This window comes from Pelodiscus sinensis, chromosome 1 (genome assembly GCF_052426305.1).
Source record: "Pelodiscus sinensis isolate ZL-2025 chromosome 1, ASM5242630v1, whole genome shotgun sequence".
Taxonomy (NCBI): domain Eukaryota; kingdom Metazoa; phylum Chordata; order Testudines; family Trionychidae; genus Pelodiscus; species Pelodiscus sinensis.
The window spans coordinates 100,535,032-100,560,539 of NC_143052.1; the positions used below are offsets into that span (position 1 = coordinate 100,535,032).

Genomic DNA, 25,508 nt, shown 5'->3' on the forward strand with positions numbered 1-25,508 from the left:
ATGGAGTCTGAGTTGGGTGTATATATTTTGCTGTGGTACTCAGGCATACTAAACTAATATATTTAGTCCTCACCAGCAGCCACTATAAAGAAGTAGGTGAATATGTCCTGATGAAAAGCCCCATACTTACGCTGATCACAGTTCAGGCCTTTGTAGCCAGACAAACATGTGCATCCTCCATCCCCTGTAATTCCACTGTTGCACACTCCATGAGCACAGGTGCAAACTATATGTAGAAATGGATTGGTTTGGGTAAATAAGCAGATTTGAAACAAGGTTTTGAGTGTTTTTTTTTCATGCCATTAATGATTTAGTCCCAGTAATTAAACACTACTGTTTTTGACACTCAGGGTACAATTTTCAAAGATGGCTAACTTGACTCAGATTTGATAATGGGACCCCAGACTTTAAACATCAAATGGAACAGTTGCCACCCTAATATTAAGGCACACAGAAGGGAGTACATTAGCCACTTAAAGGGCATAAGCAAATAGGTCAAACTCTACAGCAGGTCTTATTTTGTCCCTCTGCTGTTGTGTACATTGGAAAGACAAAATCAATGTTTCTGGGGACAAGGAGCGTACAGAATTCGGTGGCTGACAGTTTTCACACACGAAGTTGCACGTACACAGTTTCAGACAATGCTGAGGCCCCTTTCAAATTTGTTCCTTTAGCCTCATTCTACTTAAATGGTTCCCCAGTATAATTATTTCACTTAGGGATGTGATTTATTACTGAAAAAGTTGTACTGGTAATGCCCTAGTGTAGACACAGTTATGTCAGCATAAAGATGACTTTTACTAGGACAGCTTATTCCCCTTCATATATTGCATTACGCTATACCAGTATAAAGCACTTCTATAAGGATAGCTATATAGCACCTATTTTAGGGGATTGTGGTGTTTTAGCTATACCAACATAGTTACATTATTACAACTTTCTGGAGTAGACTAACCCTTGGTCTGAATGCACAAGAGTTAAGTGCCCAAGTCCCTATTTCATGCACCTAAGTCCTGGTTTCAATACCACTGTGATGCACCCCTTCTTCTACCACGCCTCGTAGGTGTCTAAGCTTTTTCAGTGAAAATTCTCTAGTTGCCTATGTCTCTGCCTCTGAGAGTGTGCACTTTGTGACACCACGGCCCCTATCTCCCACCTAATCCCCAGAGTAATTCACAAACCAAGGAAAGAGAGGTTTTCAGGCACTTAGGTCATGTGTGGGGCCTGATGCCAGCAGCATGCTCAGAGTCTGCTTATCACATCAGGTCTGTCAGGTGAGTTCATACAAAACAGACCGGCAAGTGGCAGAGACTCTCCCCCATAATTTTTAGCCTGGTGATTAGGGAACACACCTGAAACATGGGAAAGATCTGGTTCAAGACCTGACCTGGGGTGGGGGGAGCAAGGGATTTGAAGTAGGATCTGCCACCTCTCTCCACCAGACTGTGGAATCTTTTCATGCATGTGTGCTTGCTCACTCTCTGGCCCAAACGACTCTTTAAGACACACAGAGAGAGAGAGAGAGAGAGAGAGAGAGCATGAGCCAGAGAAAGAGACACTAAGTATGAGAATGATTCTACAGCCTGGTGGCTCAGAGCACGCTCTCAGAATATGGGAGACCAAGGATCCTCTCTCTCTTAATTTATATACTGAGATAGGCTCACATCAGATGGTCCTGCTCAAAGGTTAGAAAGTGCCCCCAGGAGGTAATTGCTCATGCTTCAAATCTCTTCTCGAGGTGAGGAGACTTGACTTAGGTCTCCTCCCCCCATCCCAGCTGAGTGGTCTAAGCACTGGAAAAAACGGTTATGAGAGAAGTCCTCCTTCCGCCATCATTTATTTGTGTGAACAGATGGTCTCTGAGCATGCCTGCTGGATTGGGTCCTACATGTGACCACCCCCCTCCCATTTCATGCTAAAGCATTATAAGGCACCTACCTCCAAAGAGAGCTCCTAGCTGTGAATTGCAAGCAGAAAGAGGCACCTCATTGCAGCTTGCTGGAACCAAGGTCCTATCACCACGAGAAGTGTGCTTACCACACACCCCTTGGGCGGGCATCTCCTATTGGTTAGCTGAGTGTGGGCCGGTTAGGCCACTACACTGAGGCAATTCCCTGCTTAGTGAGCTGGCTTTTAGGAATCCCGGTTTAAGGTGCTTGTTTCTCACCATTCAATGTGCTAGATGCCTAACACAGCCTATGTGCATTGCAGTGACTTTCCCAGGCACACAGCTCCTTTTTTGCATTCAGCCTTAACATCTAAAGCAGGGGTGAGGAACCCTTTTTGGGCCAGGAGCTGCTGACCCACAGAAAAATCAGCTGGGGGCCACACGCAAGTGAGAAGCAAAAAAGAAAAACCAAACCCTCACTGACATGGCCCCCAACCGAGAAGGAGAAAGACACTCCCCACATTCCCCTCACATATCAGAGCTTAGGGGGGCCCAGTCTAGTAGATTTTGTGTGCTCCAGCCCCAAACTAGGGGCTGCAACAGGCCCCCGGGCCTTAGGTTCCCCACCTCTGATCTACAGCTACATTTGAGGTATTGCTGAAGGCATATTTGTTGCTAGTTGTACCAATGCACAATCTCCATGGGCTCCTAGAGAATTTTGAATATTTCAAACAGCTGAAATATCCAAAAGCTGGAACACTAAAGATACTGAATTGATTCAAGTGTACCACCTGTAGGACAATGTTGTCTCAATAGCATTTATATGAATCAATACTGGCATCCAGTGGACAACTATTGGAAACAATGTGCCTTTGAGGCTGTACAGTTACTGTGATTATTGCAGGAAGCTCACTAACAGAATATTTAAGTAACTGTCCATTCATGACTGTATTTTGGTTGATGGCTTAGTACTGATGTACTCTGATTTTCATACTCTATTGTATTTATTTGGTATTTTTGCTACTGTTTTGGGGTGTAATTATATGCCTTGGTTACCATGCTTTTAGTTAGGAAATTTATTTAAAATACTGCAAGTTACCATTTGATAGGTTACCATACAATGGTAAATACCACAATTATCTCTCTCACACACACTTAGAACGAAATAAGTATGTGACCATGGAAAATATATGGAAGGAAACATTCCAACACTTACTGTGAGATGACCTGGGTAATTTAGCAGGTCCTTCCATATCTAGTTTATTTGATTACTAGCAGACTTACTTGCCATTGCCCGGGTCCTTCAGGACAGAGGGCTGGAGATGGGTGGGTGGGTGGTTAAGACAGGGCCTTAGTTAAGACAGGGCCTTGGGGATGTGAGGGGGTCAGTGTAGGAGTCAGGGCAGGGAGGTGTGTGCAAGAATGAGGACTGGGGGGTGGGGAAGAGCTCAGGACAGAGGTTCCCATCCTGTATGGACCTTTTCTCTCCCCCCAGTTCCTCCACAGCTGCCAGGGGGTGGGGGGAGAGGGCTTGGGGCAGGGGAGCTATTTACCTGGTGTGCTGGCAGGCAAGATGGAAGAGCCTCAGCCCTGCTGGCCAATCCCTTGATGGAACCGCTGCCCCCAGTGGACACTCTGCAGGATAGCTCTCCCCTGCAGGCTCACTGCCCCCAGTGGCCAATCTCAGTATTGTGTCCCTCAGAACAGCTTAGCCCCCGCCCCTTCACTTTCCATGTTATGGAAAACAGTCCCTTTCCCAGGGCTTCTGGTTGTCCTGGCACAAACAAACCCTGACCTTGCTATAAGTTAGGTCCGGAGAAGAGGAACCTCATAACAAATTTGGTGGTCCCAGCTCTTACCATCTTAAACAAACAGACTCGCAGACAGAAACACAGACAAAAACCTCGAAAATATCTATATAGATATGATAAAACAAGGATATTTAAAGGTATTTTTCACTGTGCTGCACAAAGATTATTGCCTGTGCAATTCAGCCTACACTGATACAGCTTTGTTTTATTTTTTCACGTCTACAAAAGGAGATAAGATCAGACATACCTGAACTGCAGTTGGGTCCAAATACATTATCTTCGAAACAAGTTTCACAGGCTGTCCCACCAAACCCTGGCTATAGAACACACAAGGGAGATCATTCTTCTATATCATTAAAATATTTGAATACAAGCAGAGTAGCCATACATAAGAAAATGTTATAATGCGATGTGATGGGGTGCACCAACCCCGCACTGGGCCTGATGCAGTCAACCAGGACTACCTGGCTGAGAGAGCCTCATCGCCACAGACCTGCTGGGCATGCTGCAGTTGGAGGACCGGTATAAAGGCCAGTGGAGCAGCTCAATCAGGGCTGACTACCACCGAGGAAGGAGCTGCTGTAGGAGCTCTGGAACAAGAGCTGCAGATGGACGGTGCCATTGAGGCCAGCCAGCAGAGATGGGCCGGAGAAGCTCTCAGCCCGGACGCGACCAGAGAAGAATCCAACATCAGGGAGGCTGGTAGGAAGTAGCCCAGAGTGGGAAGGTAAATCTCCCCAGAGCTCACTGTGTTACCAGTGGATTCCCTGCTGAGCTAATGGTGGGTCACACCCACCACGGACGACTCCCCTGGCCCGGGACCCAGTGGAGAGGGTGGGCCTGGGTCCCCCTACCTCACCCTCATTAGCCCCCAAGGGGGTGCTATAGTTGTGACTGTTGACTCTGGCTACTAGGCCTTATTACCCTGTGAAAAGGGGGGTTGCTAATGACTCTGGCTGCTAGGCCTTATTGCCCTGCGAACAGAGTGTAATTGATGCGGAATCTGGCCGCTTGGCCCCACTGTCCTACGGGAAAGGAGTGATAATTGACTTAGGACACTAGGCCCCACTGCCCTGAGGGAAGGGTGTGGAAAGGACTCTGGCCACTGAGCCTCACTAACCTGTGAGAAGGGGTATTGCATTGACTGTGGCCGCTAGGCTGGAATGTTGTAAGAGAGAAGGGGCGTAGTGAAAGGACCTTGACCCTAGAGACTGAGACACTCATGGCGTGGAGCAGGTGATGAGAGGCCTGGAAGGCCTAAAGCCCTGCCTCAGAGGGGGCTGGACACACCCACCCTGTGACATGTTGAAAGGACAACAGACAGCAAGCTGGAAAGAAATGTCCCCCAAGATAAGGACTGTTCTTCCTCACATTTATATATTAAAGTTAATTTCTGTCAGTGACTAGCCTGCTCTCATTAGGAACTTAGACCACTTTCACAGAAACTCAGAAGGCTTAAAATATAATCAAGAATGGCAACAGACCTTATCTCATAGCGTTCTAATAATCAATAGTTAATAATTAGGGTTGTCAAGCAATTAAAAAATGTAATCACAATCGCACTGCCCCTTTGAAATGCTGCGGCAGTGTTTCAAAGGGGCAGTGCTGGGGAAGCTTGGGATCAGTGGGAGTCCTGAGCTGACCCCAGGCTCAGTGTAGCTGCCCCTTTAAAACACAGCGGCATAGTTTCTAAGGGGCAGCGCAAGGTGGAGTCCGGGCTCAGCTGGAGTCTCCAGCTGACCCCGGGCTCCATGCAGCACTGCCCCTTTGAAGTGCTGTGGCAGCACTTCAAAGGGGCAGTGCATTAGGAGCCTGTGATCAGCTGGGGACTCCAGCTGATCCCTGGCTCCTCATCTAAAAACCCCTTTGAAGTGCGGCTCTGGAGTGGCACTTCAAAGGGGCAGTGCAGCATTAACACCTGCGATTAACGCGTTAAAAGGATTAATGTGTTAATCCTGTCCCGTGTTAATTGCAGACTTTAATGCAGGTCAATTGACAGTCCTCCCACTAATAACAACAATACATGCCTCAGTTCTAACTTACTCCCCATTCTCCACCACCTACCCACGTGCTCTAGAAAATATGAGCTTTTTCTAGAAGGTCAGCCAATGCAGGATGAGGTGAACAAATTTAATAGGTCTTACATGCACATATCAGGAGGGAGAAGAATTTTTTTTTCTTCTGGGTAGAGTTTATTTAACACCGCATGTATTCTCAGCAAATGGACATTATGGAAACTTTAAGATAAACAGTCATAGGGAGTAATTTGAAGTTTGGTACGAGCAGAAAATTAAAAATAAATAAAACTAAATAAAAACCTTCCCACCCCACCCCCAAACTCTCTCTGCTGGCTATTGCTGAAATACTTTAATTTATGTGTTTTTTCTGGTATAAATGTGCCATATTTCCCAGCTGTCATACACAATATCATTACAAAAAAATGAATGGACTTACTCGGCAAATGCATTTGCCATCCCCATTAATACCCTGAAAACAGCGGCCTCTGTTATTGCATGGTGATACAGCTCCTCCTGGACATTCTACAGAAGAGAAAATAAGAGAAATCAATAAAACTGACTGTGGTGGTTTATGCAAACGAAGTCCTTTATATTAGTGATGGTGGCTCCCAAAGGGTATGGAGAATCAATTCAAATAGGCATTTCAATACATGGATTTTTTCGGAGTCTCCTAAGTATCTTCACTGAGATCTTGGTCTTAATAAACTCCTGTATGGAGTTCAATGGAGTCAGGATAGAATAGAATGGACTGGAAAGACTAAGGTTTTAAAATGTGATTTTAAAACACTTTTCCCTCTAGTTTGACCAGACAGAATTCAGAAGGGCAGAACTCCATGAAAATATAATGAAAAGACTTTGAGTTTAAACTTCTTGTTTTGGTTAAAGGATTGAAAGTCAGCCCAGCAATTGCTATAGTAATTATCTTGTATAGCATCCAAAGGGTCAGTCATTAAAAATTACACTTAGTGATCATATTTGAAGAGAGAAAATCCTTTTCATATAGCATAGTAAAAATACCCTATCTTGGGACATTTGTAGACTGGACAAAGCTCTAGAAAATATACTATTAGGAGCAGTCCTATATCAGCAGAGAGGTAGATAAGAAGAAATAATAGGTTCTTTTCCATCTTGACTCCTTATGATTCTCTAAATCAAAACAATCTCAGATATTCTGTTCTGAAAACACAAGGGCTGTGTCTAGACTCCATCCCTTTTCCGTAAAAGGGATGCAAATTAGACACATCGCAATTGCAAATGAAGCGGGGATTTAAATCCCCGCCGCTTCATTTGCATAAACATGGCTGCCGCTTTTTTCCGGCTCGGAGCTTTGCCGGAAAAAAGCGCCAGTCTAGACGGGGATCTTTCGGAAAATTAAGCCTTTTCCGAAAGATCCCTTATTCCTTTTTTTAAGAGGAACCATGTTTATGCAAATGAAGCGGGGGGGATTTAAATCCCCGCTTCATTTGCAATTGCGATGTGTCTAATATGCATCCCTTTTACGGAAAAGGGATGCAGTCTAGACACAGCCATCGGGTACGTCTAAACTACATGGCTCCGTTGATGCAGCCATGTAGATTTGTTTGTTCGGCAAAGGGAAATGAAGCCGCGATTTAAATAATCGCGGCTTCATTTTAATTTAAATGGCTGCCCCGCTCTGCCGATCAGCTGTTTGTCGGCAGATCGGGGCAGTCTGGACGCTCCCCTGCCGACATGAAAGCCCTTTATTGACTTCCCCGGTAAACCTCATCCTACGAGGCATAACGGGGAGGTCGATAAAGGGCTTTCAGGTCGGCGCGGGAGTGTTCAGACTAGCGTGCTGAGCCGACAAACAGCTGATCAGCTGTTTGTCGGCTCAGCGCGGCAGCCATTTAAAGTTAATGAAGCCGCGATTATTTAAATCGCAGCTTCATTACCCTTTGCCGATCAGCCTAATCTACACGGCTCCATCGATGGAGCCATGTAGTTTAGACACATCCAAGATGAGCATGGAGTTTGTTAAATATTTTGCATGGAGAATTATATAAATGTAGTGGTCTAGATTTTAAAAATAGGACCTTCAAGTTAGATTTCGAAATCTATAGCCATGTCAAAATTGGCCAGATTTTCAAGTTTTGCTAACAAGCTTGTTTATTTAGGAGCTTGAATATGTATGTAGACGATTAATGCTAGTTTTCTATTTTTGAAATTATTGGCCAAAGTTAAACTTCTACTATATCCATATTCCTGTATCTGAATAAAGCTCCAATCTAGGAAGCCCTTACATATGTGCTTAACTTTACCATTGTGAGTAGTTTGGTATTACTCGTTATCGTATAGTAAAGTTAAAGTGTAGGACCCTACCAAGCTCAATGACCATTTTGGTCAATTTCATGGTCATAGGATTTAAAAAAATTTAATCATTTCAAATAATTAAATCTGAAATTTCACAGTGTTGTAACTGTAGGCATCCTGATCCAGAAGCAGATTGTGAAGGGGGGAATGCAAAGTTAGAGTGGCGGGGTCATGGTACTGCCACCCTTGCTTCTGTGCTGATGCTGGTGGCAATGCTGCTGTCAGAACTGGATAGCTAGAGAGCAGAGGCTGCAGGCTGGGAGCCCAGCTCTGAAGGCAGTGCCACTGTCTGCAGCAGCACAGAAGGAAGCATGGTATAGCATGGTATTGCTACCCTTTGGCCAGCAGCTGCCACTCTCCTGCCGCCCAGCTCCGATCAGAGTACAGAAGTAAGGTTGGCATGCATGGGTGGTGGGTGCACCTAGAGCTGGGGGAGGCAAGCCCCCAGCCTTATCCCTTTTGCTGGAGACCTACATAGTTTGCAGGGTTGGGGCTCAGTGGATCTGATTTCACAAGTGCAGAACGGAATGGGAGTTCTTAGATGCTCAGCTCTTCTGAAAACCTGGGCATTTGATAAGTTGTCTAAACTTTGGGCCCCTTGTTTTGAAAGCCTTGGCCATTACTGCTACTGGTGGACGGAGAGGTGAAGAGTGCAAACATTTGAGATGTCCATGGAAAAATTTAGACTTTTCGTTGAAAAACAGAAAGCTTGAAAACTGAAATATTTGAATGTGCTGCCCTGGCAATGCATGAAGGGATTCTGAGGGACCAAGTGCCCCCTCAAATTCTGTGGGTGAGAGGGGCCAGAGCCTCTGGGCATCCCTGGGGACTAGCGGGGAGGCCTGGTTCTGGCAGCAGTGGTCGGCCCCCTTGCACTCACCGGCAGCCATAGGGGGGAAGCAGAGCAATGCAGCTCAACCTCCCTGACTGCAGGCTGCACTGCTCTGCTCCCCTCTGCTGCTGCCGGTGAGTGCAGGGACAGTTTGGCTCCTTGCCCGAGCAATGTGACGGGCAGTTGGGAAAATGGGGTCACATTGCTCCGCTTCTACCCTCAGTCACTGGGGTGGGGGACCCACCCCCTACTGCCAACACCAGGCCTCTTCCACTTGCCCTCTGGCCACACTGCTGGGGAAGGAAGCCTGAGGGGAAAGGCTGGGTGGAGGCAGAAAAGGAGTGGGGAAGAGGCAGCGCAGAGGTGAGGCCTGGGGCAGAGGGAATAGTGTCCCAGCCCTCCCTCAGGTGTCGGCAGGAGGCGTCAAATGGGGAGGTGTCCTCCTTCACCAGTTGCCCTGATAAGCTGTCTCAGTGCCTCATGGGAACTGAAGTTTGGCTGCCTGCTGTCTCTATTTCCTTCTATTGGCCAGGCTTCCCATTTCAACAGCATCACCTACAATACACTGTGGCGACTTCCCTTTGCCATGAGGGTTGTCCATGGTGTGTCATGGAGAATTAGCCTGTCCAAGGAGCCGAGCCCAACCCAGAAGGAATGGAAGAGTAATGCAGCATGGCAGCATTTCCAACTGAAATATTTCAATATTCATATTTTCACCTATAAACATCAACATTTTGCATGAAATAGATTTTTTTATTTTTGTTGAAATTTTCCACAGCACTCTCCCTGATTTTATGACCTGAGCTAAATGCAACCTCTCAGTGGCAGCTCTTCTATCTGCTCTTCTATTAGCTACATAACTGTGTAGCTTGTGGTCTCCCCTCCAATCTACTGCCAAAGATGCCAGCACAGAACATCACTAGAAAAGTTTGTAAAGGAGGCAAGACCCTATTGCTCCATTTATAGCACCGCCCTTCCCCCCGCCCAGCTTTAGCACTGGACTTAAATGGTAGAGAGGACATTGTGCTGGTTCTGTGCAAAACTGGTCAAAAAATTGCCATTTTTTTCATCAAAAAGGTTTTGCAGGCCCAGAATGGAATTGGGGGGAAGGAGAAGAAAGTGGGCAAAACCCACTACAGAATAGCTGGGCAATTTGGGTATTTACCTGCAATTGAGTTGACCTGGGTTCAAATCCCTGTTCTATCTGTTTTGTCTTTCTCTGTCCCAATATTCAATTATTTGTACCACATGGAACAGCTCCAACAGGAGAGATTGAGAGAAAGAGAGACCCAGGTTGTAATTCCTACTCCAAATTCTGAGGTGGCCCAGTCTCAAAAGTGCTCATTTTTGTTCCGGTGCAGAACAAAAACCAAATTTTGAAACTTCAGAGTTTTTCCTGAGATGGAATTGTGTTCCAGCCAGCCCTTGTGCTGTGCAGCAGGAGGTGAAATATTTACCCCATGCAGGGAGCTAGCACAAGATATATGCACCACTTATGTCTAATTTAACCCCAAATTCAAGAGTTTAAAGGATACGGCAGCTTTGTTCAGTCCCTCTGCACCAGGGTGAATTGCAAGTGATCTGAGCAGTGAGCAAATAAGTGGATGTGCAGATGCATACACATTATTTCTGTGAACACTTTGGCTGCATACTAATCTATCCCTTAAAGATGAGGCAGTAATCCAGCCAGTGCTATTGACTTTAAATACACTTCTTCCATGAATCAGTCTCTAAACAGATACAATTTTCAGTCCAGTTTACTTTGAACACATTGAAATCATAATGTTGTATTAAGATCTGAGATGAGATAACTGGGACAAGGTAAAACGATAAATACATATTAGCGCTAATGTCCTCACAGAGCTTTTAAATGTTTTCAAGATGCTAGGTCACAGATAAAAATTACTGTTAGGGCTAATGATGATACCAATCAGCTAATTTTGTGAGATACATGGACAACAGTTGTTTTAACTCACTACCTGCAATACTCCCATTGTTAAATGTGGCAGGATAGCAAATACCATAATGGAGAAAGAACTCAGCATTTATACAAAATTCTGGTAAAACAGATTTAAAATATGGCTGACCAAATAATTATTTTGCTGCTGATTTCAATTCTATTTCCCTTTGACATCACTAATACCCTTCTTGCCTCTTGTTTTGAAACTACCACAGCCAGACCTTTGTCAGCTGTTTAAAATTGTAGAACAATATGATAATTTGCTACTTAGACAGATATTGAACTTTCGCTTGAGCTCTATATTCCAGAAGGCATTGGATTCTCCGATCCCTTACACCAGTTTTGCATTAGAGTAACTCCAATTACTTCATTATAGTTAGGCATGCACAAAACCAATGTAAATGAAGTGGTGAATCAGGCCCTTTCTTTCTGTTCAGTGTATCTTTCAAGAAATGGTACAAAAGATACACTTTCCAGTTTAACCCACAAAAAAGAGCTGTGTGTGGTCTGTCTTATGGTCTGAGCATGAGACTGGAAATGGCTGGGAGCTCGGTCCCTTTTAGAATCAGATTATTTATTTTGATACCAGAACCATAGTTAGGAGCCTAATTTTAGATCCCCATTTTAAATATCTTTGGGGTTTTTTTTACATTAGAACATACAATTTTTGAAGTTTTCCAATTTTGAAATTGAAAAATTCTGTTCTTAAAAAAAAAAATCCCTTGAAAAGTCAGAAAACAAAAACCACCTCAAAACATAACAGAATGGGACATTCTTTTGAATCTGTCAATGTTTCTGTGGATTTCTTCCTCTCCTACCCCAAGTTTTTGGCCAGCAATATTGCTTTGTAGACAGAGGGGGTTTTTTAAAAGAAAAAACACTTAAATATTTACTTTTTTGCCTCATAATTTAATTGATTAAAACTATTATTTACTCTGTTTTCCCACTTACTGTTTGTATTACACAAGCAAGAGAAGAATGGACTTAATGTTGCCAACTCCTTGGAAACCATTTTATGTCTTTCCACTCTAATTTGATTATTAGCTACATAGTATATATTCTAATCTATTTTAATTTTCACTTACATTTGTATGGCAAATACATTTCTTAAGACTCTATATGACAGTATTAATAAATAGCTAATATAATTAAGATCTGGAGAAAAAACTAAATGTTAGGTATCTGTATATGCGCCTATATTTTTCTGGGGCTTGTTACCTCACACATATTCCATGTCCTCTGTTGTTATGTCTCTGATGATTGTGTTAACTAGTTATGCAACAAATCTTAGTTTTCAGTGTTTTCTAAATAATGAGCAGAGTAAGTGGCTTTTGTTTCTGCTGGATATAGATTAAAAATCTAAATGGCTGCAGGAGAAAGCAAGCAAGTAAATGGGGCTAATCTCCAGCAGAGATGGGTGGTGCAAGGGAGCAAGTCAGTGGGAGGGAGGTTTAAAAGAAACACGGTCTAGAGGTGCGGCTCTGTACTAGACCTTGGGAGACGTCGGGCTGAGTGCTGAACTCTGCTGCTGACTTGCGGTGTGACCTTGGCCACATCACTTAAGGCCTAATTTTTAACGGTATTTAGGTGCTCAAAGTTGCAGATGGATGACAGTGGGACTTGCAAAAGTGCCTAATCCAGTTAGGCACCCAACTTCCACTAAAATCAATTCAAAGTCAAATCTGTGTTTTTGGGCACCTAAATACCTTTGTAAATCTGGCTCCTGATTTTTTTGTGCCTCAACTGCACAACTGTGAAAGTAGGATAATACTATAGTATTTCTATGCTATGCAGAAGGCTAGACTAAATGATCATAATGATCCTCCCCCCAAAAAAAATCAGTCAGCAGTTGCACACAAGTGAGAAGCAAAAAATCAACCCCAAAACCAAAAACACACCCCACAAAAACAAAACCAATCAAACAAAACTGACGTGGCCACCGACTGAGAAGCACAAAGACACTCCTCACAATCTCCTTGCACACCAGAGCCTAGGAGGCCCAGGCGAGTAGATTTTGTGTGTTCCTGCCCCATGAGTTGGCTGGAGCACAAGCACTGGCTCCCCAGTGCTGGGGGGAGGAGGAGGGGACGTAAGCCTCAGGGGCCAGATCCAGGCAAGCCAGGGGCTGCATCTGGCCCCCAGGGTTTAGGTTCTCCATCCCTACTGTAGTCCATTTAAAAGGGAATTGGAGTATGGTTCTTTTGCATGGAAGGTTTGCTGTACTGGAATCCTGCAGCACGTGAGGGAAGGACAGAGGAACACCCGTCATGCCAATGTGGCCTATCATTTAAGGAAACAGAAGTACTATTTAAGAGCTTATTTTGTCATCACCATCAAATACAAAAAATGAAGTATGCTCCTAGTCAGGATTTTTCTACTAGCTTGAGGAAGGAACTGCTTTCCTCTAAACTGTAGGATGCACAGTATGTTCTTAAACAGATTAAGATAAGAGAAGAAAATAGCACTTTTCTTCAAGTGACAGCAGAAACAATGCCTAGACCTTGATTCTTATGCAGAGTTCCTTTTTTCTGTCCAGGATGTTTATTAGGAGGAAAAGGGGGGCCTCTTTACTTGCTCCAGAATCCCTTTAGCAGGAATTCTAACTCTATTCCATTTTGAGCAAACTCTTTCATACCTTAAGACACATGCAGTCCATAACATGGTGTCACAGAATACATTACCATGTATAAACTAATCAAGTATTGTTGTTGTCTTTGTTGTACCACAGGGCAGGATTCTATGCTTCATTAGAGGGAAAAAAAGACAACTTTTTATTGGCTCGTCACTCCATGTTGTAAGGATAGATTTAGCTGTGAATAGGGTTTCTAAAATTGTGGTTCCTGTCAATACGGCCAGTGTTTAACATTTACCTTTGCCTATGTAGAAGATAGGAATCTGTAAATATTCTTTTTGTCTATTTAGCCAGTGGATTACTCCAGGGGTGCTGGATCAGACTCTGAATCACTCTGACTTAAATAGGAAAGGAATATATGCAGCCTCAAACAGACATCACTAGTGTATTTTGGTAAACAGAGAGGAGTGAGAGTATTCCAAAACAACTCTATATGGGATGTCAGCAGATCCAATACTGTAACAGGCATTAGGCGAATAGACTATCAATTGGGTCTATTGGTCCTACCTTATTTAAAGCTTACATATTTGATGTAAAATGTTGAAGCACATTCACTGAACAAGATGCTCTATTGCTCTATGTGCTCCTGACATCATTTGAAGGAAAGTCAGGCTTACCACAGCAATAGTTTGTGAGAAGAGGAAATTAAGTGAATTTACCCATACAATCTGGGCCCCAATATCCATGGCAGCACTCGGGTTGTTGAAATTCCTTCATGCATAAATGCCGACATCCAGGAAGAGACAAAGTGAAAGTCCTGATTTCAAGGTAATACCTAAAGACAAGAAGTTGCAGATATATTAGAGTGTTTAAAATCTCCTTTGGGGATAAATAGCGATGGTAACCTCTGCGTTCTGTAAAGCCAGAGAGCAGAATTTTAAAATGACAGCATTACGACTTGGTTTTTTAATTTTCATGTAAAAATGGGATTTTTCTCCAGAGGTGAAAGTAAGCAGGAGCGTCCTGGTGCTCAGCTTCAGCAAGAGCAGGTTGAGCTGTGCCAAAAGCCAGCAGGGAGCTATTTAAAGAGCAGGCAGGTTACAATAGGATAGCACCTGTAAGAAATGTTAAGTTACTTTCACCACTGTTTTTTCTCCCATAGTTTATTAAAGTCTTAAAGCCTCCTTGCAGCCATTTCTCTTGTACATTTTCTCTTGTATAATATGCCTGCCTTTCTTACTGTCTGTAATTTGGATACACCACAGTTTTCAGTAAGCTAAAGGACTGTGGCAAGATTGCTTCAGAGGGAGATCCCTGAAAAGTTTTGAAAACACACCCTTTGAGTTTTTGACTCAGAGGATTTGGGAGACTAAAACCATAAAATGCAGCATTTAAAAATGGGAAGTTTCATACCCAAGCTGGAACACACAATAAATACTCACAGAATACAAGAAAGAACTACAGTAAAGCTCCAATGGTCCGGCATCTGATGGTCCAGTACTCCTGATGGTCCGGCACCATCAGGAACCCGGAAGAGCTCTGGGCAGCCGGACCATTGGAGCTGCTCTGCCCCCAGGTTCCCTGATTCAGCCGCTGCTAAAACTGACCAGCGGCTGAATCAGGAAGCCTAGGGCAGAGCAGCTGGGGCGCTGCCGGGTTGGTCCCATAGCGCTGCCCCTCGGGGCTGCGGGGCCCAACCTGGCAGCGCCCCAGCTGTCCCCCATTCAGCCGCTGCTGAAACTGACCAGCGGCTGACTCCAGGAAGCCCGGGGCAGAGCAGCTCTGCCTCGGGCTTCCTGGAGTCAGCCGCTGATTATTATCAGCAGCGGCTGACTTGGGGACACAGTAGGAGCTGTAGGAGAAGAAATACCTGCAGTCTCGTAGTCCAGATCCATTGGTAACTTTACTGTAGCCATCAGGGCACTGGATTTCAAGGTTTAGAGAACAAGATCGGCATTTGGTTTTGGTTGTAATGAGCATCTTCTGATCGCACTTATTCTTCACCTGTAAAAAGCCAGAAATAGGTTTAAGTCTTTAGGGTGGCATTTTCAAAAAACACTTTGTTGCCCTTGCTCTGCTCCCACTGGAATCAATGGGAAATCCTGCTTTAATTCTTAAAGTCTTATTATGCGTTGTGCAGTGAAGCAGCTTGGCCTCCCACTAATTCAGAAGGGGAAGAACTCCCCAGGACCCTCTGGGCAGGGCCAAGGCAACCCAGCCCCACTCCCAGGAAGCAGAGGGATGGGCTGGGAAGTCTAAAGGCTGCAGCTAAGAGTTGAGTTGGGCCCCAGCCATGGGGGAAGCCAGACGCCTTGTCTGAGTAGGTGGCTCGGCTGCACCGCCGGGAAGAGGAAAACTGGCCAGGACTGCCAGGATCACTGGCGAGCCCAGAAGCCTGGCCAGGACCACTGATAACCCCAGACCCTGAGCTGATGGAAACCCTGCCGGAGTGTTCATTCCCTGCAGACCCAAAGGAGCGAGCACCTACCCAGGTAGGCCTAAAGGGGAACTGGGAAGTATCCCAGGGGTAGCCAGCCCATGTCCGGCTGAAGATACTGAGGTGAATTGGTCAGTGTGTTGTGGTCAGGATTCCCGCCGACACAATGGCAGCCAGAGATGCCATTGTTAGGGTCCTGGGCTGGGACACAGTGGAGAAAGTGGGCCTGTGCCCCCCCCCCGCTACCTCAGTCCATAGTGGCTGTCTCCCTTGTTTTGAGCTAAATGCCTGCACTTGTTGGCTCTCTGCCAGAGGTAGGAGACCCGATTGCTGCTCAGCCTGAGAACGGGCCTGAGTCCCCTAAGCTGCTTCTGCTTCTTGCCCTGCCCTGAGCCTGGGCTTATATTGACAGTGGCTCAGCATGGACATAGGCCTGAGCCCGTTACTTGTTTTTTCTCCTGCCCTGAACTAGGGCCAGGACATATTGATCCCTGATCAGCCTGCAGTCTCTGTTTGCTGCTCTACCCTGAACAGGGGCCTGGGCCTATTACCAGTAACTCTGCCTGAATGCGGGCTGAGCTGCCTGCACTGCTAGTTACCCTGCCCTGAATAAGAGGCTGGTCTTACTGACATTTGCTCAGCCTGAACACGGGGCTGTTTGTGGCCCTGCCCTGAACTAGGGCCAGGGTGGAGTGTCTGCTGCTCGGTCAGAGCATAGACTGAGCACCAGGGCTATTTGTTGCCCTGCCCTGAGCTAGGGCCTGGGCATCTTAACAGTTGTTGGGCTTGTATTCGAACTCTTGTGGGCCCACCCTGAAACATTGCTGGGCTGGACTACTCAGCCGGTTTGCTTCCTTGTAGTGAGGCATCTTGGCCTCCCTCCCAGAACAATACAGGTACAGTTTCATAACTACCCCGCCCCATCATTCTCCTGTAGCTACAATGCATTTTTTCAGCTTTGCTCTCTTGCCCCAGACCTAAGACAGATTGTCAGGCAAGTCAGTGTGATATAACAGCAGGCTTCTCTATAGAGGAACCCTACAAACTATGGAAACTGACACCTTATATCCACCCCCGCCCTCCATCTCTTATTCCCGTCGGATCATGATAGATCTTTGGCCAAGAGTATTGAATATGACATCCACAAATGCTAGTTCTGGCAAGCTTGACATGGAAACCAAAGACAGCACAGTGAAAGAGCTTTGGTGCATGGGGTGGTAGATTTCCAAATGGGGGAGGAGGTCCATTATTTTCTCAATGTGTATGGAGAAATGTTGTGATTTATTTACCAGTTCTTATAATCCCTGAAATGCCCTGTGCAATTTAGTACAGTTTCAGTCAACTGGATGGAAGTCATCTGTGATGGAGCTGACTCAGAAATGAGAATATAGAGTTGGATCTTTTGCTGAGCAAATGTGTGCTATTGTTTAATCTGACTGCACTATACCCAGTGGTGGTTCAGTCTCTTTACCTTCCCCAGTTGCCTCCCCAAGATGGGCTAACAAAACAATATCTAGACCTGGGTTAGGCAGTGTTTGAGTTCCTGGAAGAATCAGGATGATATTTCGGGTTTAGATTACATGGACCTGGAATCGTGAGAAATGTGGCCAAAATGTTTCTCCACGTCTGAAATGAAAGATGGACACATTCTAGGTTTGGATCTGATATGGAAATCATGAGGGTGAGTTTTGATGTGAACTCTCCAAATATGAAAATTTGAAAAGGTTCAGATTCCAGGTTCTGGTTTGGCTCACTTCTTAAAACACTCCCAGCGAAACCTTAAAACCAGTTGCTAGGTCCAAGCAATTAAACCTGAACATACTTATAACTCCAAGCAAAAAAGATAGATTTATAACATTTCAATAGAAGGCATGACTGTGCACAAGGATTACCCCCTGTGATTTTTTTATATAATGCAAACTGTTTAGTATGATGGTTTATTTATTTTCTAAGGATGAAGCTGCTTATAAAGAATAATATTTCTCCCCTGAATATTTCATTTTTTGAAAATGGAAAGATTTTAATATTAATAGTGATTAATATTAAAAAATTAGGAGCCTATTTTATTTTTAAGAGACTTCATGAGCATTTACCCTCTTTACCCTTGTAGTACTGGTACAAAAGAGATAAGTAAGTAATCTTATTTATTTATTTATTTATTTTATTTTATTTTTTAACATAGGGTGATCACAGAATCATAGGTATCCTATGGCTGGAAGAGACCTCAGGAGGTCATTAAGTTCAGCCCCCTGCCCAAACTGGGACCCACCCCAACTAAATCAACCCAGCCAGGGCTTGACAAAGGGTTGAAGAGTCCACCACCTCCCGAAGTAACCTATTGCAGTGCTTCACCACCCTCCTTCTGAAATAAGCTTCTCATGTGATGTGGAAACAGAGGTCAAGTGACTGTGCTCTAAGCTATGGAGTCAGTCAACTACACAGGCATGATTAGAACTCATGAATCTGTCTCCTTGCCCCTACCTCTAGCCACTATAGCACACCTTTCATATCCTCTTGCTCTTCTTTAAAACACACTGCTTTTCAAACCCATCGATCTGTAACAATGCTCAACCCATCTATCTGTACTCCCATATGTAGTCTCATGGCTACAAATACATGAGTAAATGCTGAATGATCTGGCCAGTTCACTTTAAGTTAAAGATAGCTGCTGAACTGTTTATTTCAACATTGTGTTTTTGATTTAATGTGCAGTTAGGCCCTGATCTGCAAAGTTGCTCAGTGAAAGTCATGGAAAGTTTGACATCTAAAGAATGAGCAAGCAAACCTCTTTCATCAGGTGCTACTACAAAAAGCAACTGGACTAAGAAATCAAAGATATTGGGTTTACTTATTTCACTGCAATGCTGTAAAATAACACCTCCCCATTTCATTTAGTATTATTTGTTTCCAATTTTAAAGATTTTTAAATGAGAAAATTCAAATAAAGTTTTTTCAAAATTTTGGGGTTCTAATTTTTTTGCAATAGTTGGAAAATTCCCATTTTCTCTCAGTTCTCTTCCTTTCTTCTTTTAAAGAGGAAGAAAAGAAAAAAGGAAATTTAGAAACATCGAGGAGGAAAATCCACACTTTCACACTTCAAAGAGATTTTTTTACACATCTAGTTGAAGTAAAAAAGGAGTGGTAGTGAGCGTTATTCTTTTTCTGCACTCTCCCCCTTCACATTTTTCATTTCCCCTAATAGGTTATTCAATCTTTCCCCCACAGATATATTACTGGGGACACATTAATCCAAAACCATATGCTGTAAAGTAGTTTAAGTGAGCACTGCATTTTTGGCCAATTCTCATTTATATTGTTAGATCTATAATACAATAACACTTTTCATTTCCCTACATGTTTCTTACAAAACACATTTTTGTGAAATTCCATACATTCAGGAAATTTGCACCAGGTTGTGTCATGAAGGCATATACATTAATTCCAGAAATGTCTACAAATCTCGTTAAGTTTGCACCTTTTTGCAAATGTTAAAAATTGCTAAGTTCTCCAGGAATGTTTTTTTATCTGGTCAAAATAGCTTTTCACACTGATGGAGAAAAAAGCATTCTGTCTCCTATGGTAAAAAGACTTTTCATCTTCTGATATGGTAGAAAATGTAGTAATTTTCATTTGTTGCTTTTGGAGAATCTTATCTATCAGCAGTTTCACAATGTGGTGATCTATTTGTTTGTTTATTTATTTATTTATTTTAGTAGGTCTATTTATGGACCCGAGTGTTAGCAAGTATAGTTAGCTCAATTAATTTTAATGGGAAGATGCTAATTTACAACAGGTTGGGATATCTATCTAACTAGGAGACAATATCACATAAGCACTGATGGATAGTACAATGGGTTTTTTCCCTCCACAAGACAGAGCATACATGACAAACACACAACCCTTCTGTATTATACCACAAACATAATACATCATTATCTTAAAAAACATATCCAAAAGAAAATAAAAGATTTTTCTTACCTGATCTGTGGGTTTTGGTGGTGAAGAGAAGCTATTTGTAATCAAAGAAGACACCAGAAATAAAACAACCAACTGTTTTTCCATTATGAAAAACTGTTGCTTTTTTGCCTTCAGGACTCTTCAGTCATGGGTAACAATGCTATGGCTGAAAATCATCAGTGATTTGGTAGCTTTATTTCTTTACTACATTACAAGGAAAAGACTGAAGTGACTTCCCTCCTTTTCCTGAAGAAAGCAATGAGCTAAACCACAAAGCACGTGAAACCTGCCCTTAGATAGGAAAATTACCAAAATATATGGCTTTTGCTGAAAGTTTTCATTGCAAAGCTGAATAAACTCTTCCTAACTAAATGACAGGATATCCTGATAGCAGATCCTTCTCTCTGTAGCTGTTGACAATACAATTCCAAGGACACTGAATTGTGGTGAGAAGATATTTTTCTTTTTTTAGATGGACATGTACTGAAGTTGGGAATAGCTGTTGATCTTGTCATCACTTGAATGAGGTCAGGCAGAACAAAAACTTTATGGAGCTGGGCTTATCAGTTCTTGAAACAGAAGGGTGTATCCATCAAATGTAACTCTTAGAGACATTATCTGAGGTGGCCAAAACAGCACCTTCTAGCTTTGGTTAGCTGGATAAAAGAAAGGACTCCCGCCCCTTTTGTTTTTACCCTCTTCGGAGTTTCATTACATCATTATAACTAATCTTTTAGAATGGGTACAAAGAAAATTAAGTCAGTCAATTTAGCTGGGCATATTTGGAAAGAATGAATAGAAGGACATTTTGAAAAGCTAAGGGAAGAAATTCTCTCACTATTTTCAAAGCTTTTCAATTCCTTGTAATTCTTTTAATGTTATGAGGCCCAGTCACTCTCACTCACAAATGCAATGACCTATGTTTTCAAGAGTTGCTTGTGATTTGGGGTGCCTCAACTTTTGGTTGGTTGGCTTTATAAAAGTTTCCAGAAAATCCAAAGCAGCCCTCCATCTCATGGAAGAGAAAGTTTTGGTTTAATGGTAATACTTTTACTGAAGTAAGCAATTTTTTGTAGAAAAAAACCCAGGAGAAACAGGAAGGAAAAAAACAGGCTAGTTGTGACCTGCTTTTTCAGGAGTTGAATAAAGCTCAACTCCGCTTTATTACCAGATAATAAAGCGGAGTTGAGCTTTATTCAACTCCTGAAAAAGCAGGTCACAACTAGCTTGTGTTTTTCCTTCCTGTTTCTCCTGTTTTTCTTCTGCAAAAAATCCCACTAGGGGCCACGAATTTTAAATGCGATACAGAATTGGCCCTGAGCCAAACCCTGAATCTAGGTCTGAATTTCCTCCCAGACAGGCTGCTTATTTCTATTCAGCTCAACCTGAGGGGCCCTAAATAAAGTGGGTAGTCAGGTGAGCTGTACACATCTCCCATTTTGTCCTGGGTACTGATTATTTGTTGGTTGCCTGATTAGTAGTGGGCAGCAATATTGTGTCTGCTGCCTTCCCAGTCTGCTCATATCATGCATTTGATTTGAGATTTAAGACTTTTAGGGAGAGGTAATTTGTCAGGCCAGCAGGAATGGCTCTGAAATATCAGAATTTTGGGCTGTCCAGCTGCTGCCACTAAGAAAATACTTCATTTGGTTCAGAAAGAATAGCTGAGGTGTTCCCCAGCAGGCAGGAAGTGTGACAATTTGCAAGTTCTCAAGTCTTTGTCTTTCAGGGTCTCTGAAATATTATTTTGCAAATCAAACTAAACAAAAATCCTGAAGCCATGTCTTTCCACAATGGCAGAGACAAACTTGGATGTAGAGTACATCAAAGTCATAGGCCTTTCCATTTTTTCTTACAAGCTGCTATGTTTCTGGGCCTGGTTTCTGAGGAGCTAAAGATCCACCTCTGTTTTGCCTCCGCACAGTCATCCATAAATCAGGCGAGAAATGACTCTTATGTAGCTTCCTGTGCTGTTGGCTCCTGCCAGAGCTGAAGCAGTATGAGAATAGACCTTACTGGAGTATTTCTGTACTTTTGCTTCTAGGAAAGCAGGAAACACAGACTTTCAAGAGAAAACAGAAAAGTAATGGAATTGTGTTAAACCTTAACATTTTGGTTCCTGTCCATTCTGGGGCAGATACTGAAATTATCCACACTGGTTCCCTATCTCCAATTATAGGGTAAAGGCAAATATTGCAGAGTAGATTTGACACCATCACAGTTAAAGGTTAGGTTGAATAAGGGTGTGTCAACATTGCACCCTTAGCTCAAAATAAGAGACACAATTTGCACTACCCAAATTACGTATCTTATTTTGATTCTTTTTTGCAATAGGCTATTTTGAAATTTGGCACATCTACACAGCACCAAATTTTGAAATAAAACACTATTTTGAGACATCACTTGTGCAATGAGGTTTATAGGGATGCCGAAATAACACGTCTGCTATATTTCACTATAGTGGATGTCTACATTGCAGTGTAGACGTACCCTAAGACAATAGTTCCTGTAAAAAGAGTATCCCCTGGATTGTGCTGACGGTGCTCAGTTAATCTGTATGGTGTATTATAGGTGGAAACAGTGAGCTCTTCTGTATCGCTCTTGGGTTATCACTTACCTCTGTTGTAACCACATGTTCCTCTTTGCGCTGCTGGGTATTCAAGGTGCTTTGCATATGTTCATAGAATCCTAGGGTTGGAAGAGACCTCAGGAGGTCACTGAGTCCAACCCCTTTCCCAAAGCAGGACCCACCCCAACTAAATCATCCCATCCAGGGCTTTGCCAAGTCAGGACTTAAACACCTCTGGGGAAGTATATTTCACCACCTCCCTAGGTAACCCATTCCAGTACTTCACCTCCCTCTTAGTAAAATAGTTTTTCCTAATATCCAACCTACACCTGCCCACTGTAACTTGAGGCCATTGCTCCTCATTCTGTCATTCTCTCCATTCTCTTTGGAACCTCCCTTAAAATAGTTAAAGGCGTATCCACCTTCACTCTTCTCTTCTGCAGACTAAATAAGCCCAAATCCCTCAGCTGCTCCTCATAGGACATGTGCTCCTGCCCCCTAATCATTTTTGTTGCCCTCCACTAGACCCTCTCTATGCGCTTACATTCTTTCTGTAATGGGGGCCCCAGAATTGATTGCAGTACTCCAAAAGTGGTCTCACCAGTGGCAAATAAAGGGGAATAATCACTTCTCTATATCTGCTGGCAGTGCTCCTCCTAATGCAACCTAATATGCCATTAGCATTCTTGGCTACAAGGGCACACTGTTGACTCATACGCACTATAATCCCTAGGTCCTTTTCTGCTGAATTGCTGCTTAGCCAGTTGGTCCCCAGCTTGTAACAGTGCTTGGGCTTCCTCTGTGCCAAGTGCAGGACTCTGCATTTGTCCTTGTTGAACCTCATCAGATTTCTTTTGGCCCAATCCTCCTATTTGTCTAGGTGACGCTGGATCCCATCCCTGTCCTCCAATGCATCTACCTCTCCCCTTAGTTTAACACCATCCACAAACCTGCTGAGGGTGCAATCCATCTCCATATCCAGGTCATTAATAAAGATGTTGAACAAAACCAGCCCTAGAACCGATCCTTGGGGCACCCTGCTTGAAACCGACATCAAACTGTTGATCACTACCCATTGAACCCAACAATCTAGCCAGCTTTCTATCCACCTTACAGACCATTTATCCAATCTATACTTCTTTAACATGCTGGCAAGAATTATGTGAGACCTTATCAAAAGCTTTGCTAAAGTTAAGGTAGATCACATCCACTGACTTCTCCATATCTACAGAGCCAGTTACCTCATCATAGAAGGCAATCAGGTTGGTCAGGCATGACTTGCCATTGGTGAATCTATGTTGACTGTTCCTGATTAGTTTCCTCTCCTCTAAGTGCTTCAAAATAGATTCCTTGAGGATTCCCTCCATGATTTTTTCAGGGACTGAGGTGAGGCTGACTAGTCTATAATTCCCTGGATTGTCCTTCTTCCCTTTTTTTTAAAGATGGGCACTACATTTGCCTTTTTTCAGTAATCTGAAACCTCCCCCAATCTCCATGCATTTTCAAAGATAAATGCCCAAAGGCTCCACAATGACATCTGCCAATTCCCTCAGCATCCTCAGATGCATTAAATCCAGCCGCATGGATTTGTGTGTCTAACTTTTCTAAATAGTTCTTAAACTGTTCTTTCTCCACCGCCTTCTTCCCATACTGTGTTGCCTAGTGCCGTAGTCTGGGAGTTGACCTTTTCTGTGAAGACAGGCAAAAAAAGCATTGAGTAGTTCAGCTTTTCCCACATTGACTCTGGCTGCACAGTTTTCTTGATCCTTTCAGATACACAGTCCCTGCAGCCCTAAGTTTTATCTAAATTATGGTCTGTGCATGGACTTTATCCTGTTTGAAATAATAAAATAGATATATTGGCCAATAAATCTTTAAGCTGTCACCTGTCAGCTTGGAGTCTATATTGTTTACATGAAGAGTTCAGTTCTTTAAAAACAAAAAAAATGTTGGTGGGGAACTGACAGGGCAAAGAAGTTTCCTGTGCACTCATCAGATCCTGTTCTTTTCCGCTACATGATGAGAAAAGTAAACCATTTCTTGTTTATGTAGACCAGCCAACAGCCAGAGTTCATAATATGTATACTGGGAGCACATATGGCTATGCGACCTTGACAATTATCATTTTTCTATGGTTAGGTCAAGCTCTTCCACACAACTTCACTTTGTTTGCAATATTGATCATATCTGGTCTGAGGCAGAGACATCACAAATCTTGATGAAGGAATTAAGAGCTAGATTTTGCCCAATCCCTATGTGGGTACAGAAGATCAGGAGGGCATCTCAATGACATGCCAGCAAGGGGATGGGTTCCTTCATGACTAACACACTGCAGGTTGAGGAGGCAACACATTTTGAAGAAAAAACTCCAACTATCAGCCAAGAATTTAGCTGGAGACCCATTGGCCATTAGATTCTACCTTCTTGGTAACTGGCAGATGAAGGTATGTCCTTCCTGGCTATCTTCAGCTACCAAAACTCAAAAGGTTGGCCTTTTATTTTTTTTTAAAGGAAGGATCCTCAATCCTTTTGCCCCGTGCACATGCTGGAGCTGTATGAACCGTGGGAATCTTTCTTCTCGCATCACGTTCTAGGATATTGTATTATTGATTGTGGCCAACATGTGACAATGATTTTGAGGGACAATTTTCCAAATAAACTGAAGGTCTGGGAGCAAAAGGCCTATACCTAACTTCAACTAGGATAGCAATCCAGTGCATGAATATGGGAAATGGGGTTGCCAACAGTCCCTTTTTGACCTTATTGAAAAGGGCACCCCTTATTTTTTCATCTCTGTACAAGAAAATTCAGAGTTGCTGAGTACTGCAAAGAGCAGTAAGAAATAAATCTTATGAATGTAGGTGAGTACTGTTTATTAATTATTATTATTTTATTAATGATGGTAATATTGGGAGGACGGATGGAGTGAAGGTGCTGAGAATAGCCCCTTTTTTTGAAATACAATATTAGTCTCTCTTCTCAGGGTTGCCTCTTGGGCAGTAGCAGTGTTACCCAGGCCTGGCCAAAGAGTTTGCGGGGCCCAAGGTGGCAGATTGTGGTTGGCAGCACCGTGTGGCCGGGCAGCTCCTAGCCAGGGCACAAGGCCAAAGCAACCGCCTTGTTCACCTGGTCC

At 43.3% G+C, this 25,508-nt stretch overlaps 1 protein-coding gene across 3 annotated transcripts in view; it reads right to left on the reverse strand.

The window, feature by feature from the left end:
- STAB2 (stabilin 2) overlaps positions 1-20,328 on the reverse strand; it is a 142,023-nt gene extending 121,695 nt beyond the window's left edge. For 2 of the 3 annotated variants that reach the window (XM_075938875.2, XM_089781718.1), the window contains exons 1-6: positions 19,828-20,328; positions 15,283-15,416; positions 14,132-14,247; positions 6,154-6,239; positions 3,947-4,016; positions 131-226 (exon numbers count right to left, since the gene is read on the reverse strand). In XM_075938875.2, the coding sequence (XP_075794990.2) occupies positions 131-226; positions 3,947-4,016; positions 6,154-6,239; positions 14,132-14,247; positions 15,283-15,416; positions 19,828-19,911 (586 nt within the window). In that variant the 5' untranslated portion in view covers positions 19,912-20,328. The remainder of the gene's footprint in view (positions 1-130; positions 227-3,946; positions 4,017-6,153; positions 6,240-14,131; positions 14,248-15,282; positions 15,417-19,827) is intronic. The other variant, XM_075938882.2, reaches the window with a different exon arrangement.
- Positions 20,329-25,508: the final 5,180 nt, after the last annotated feature.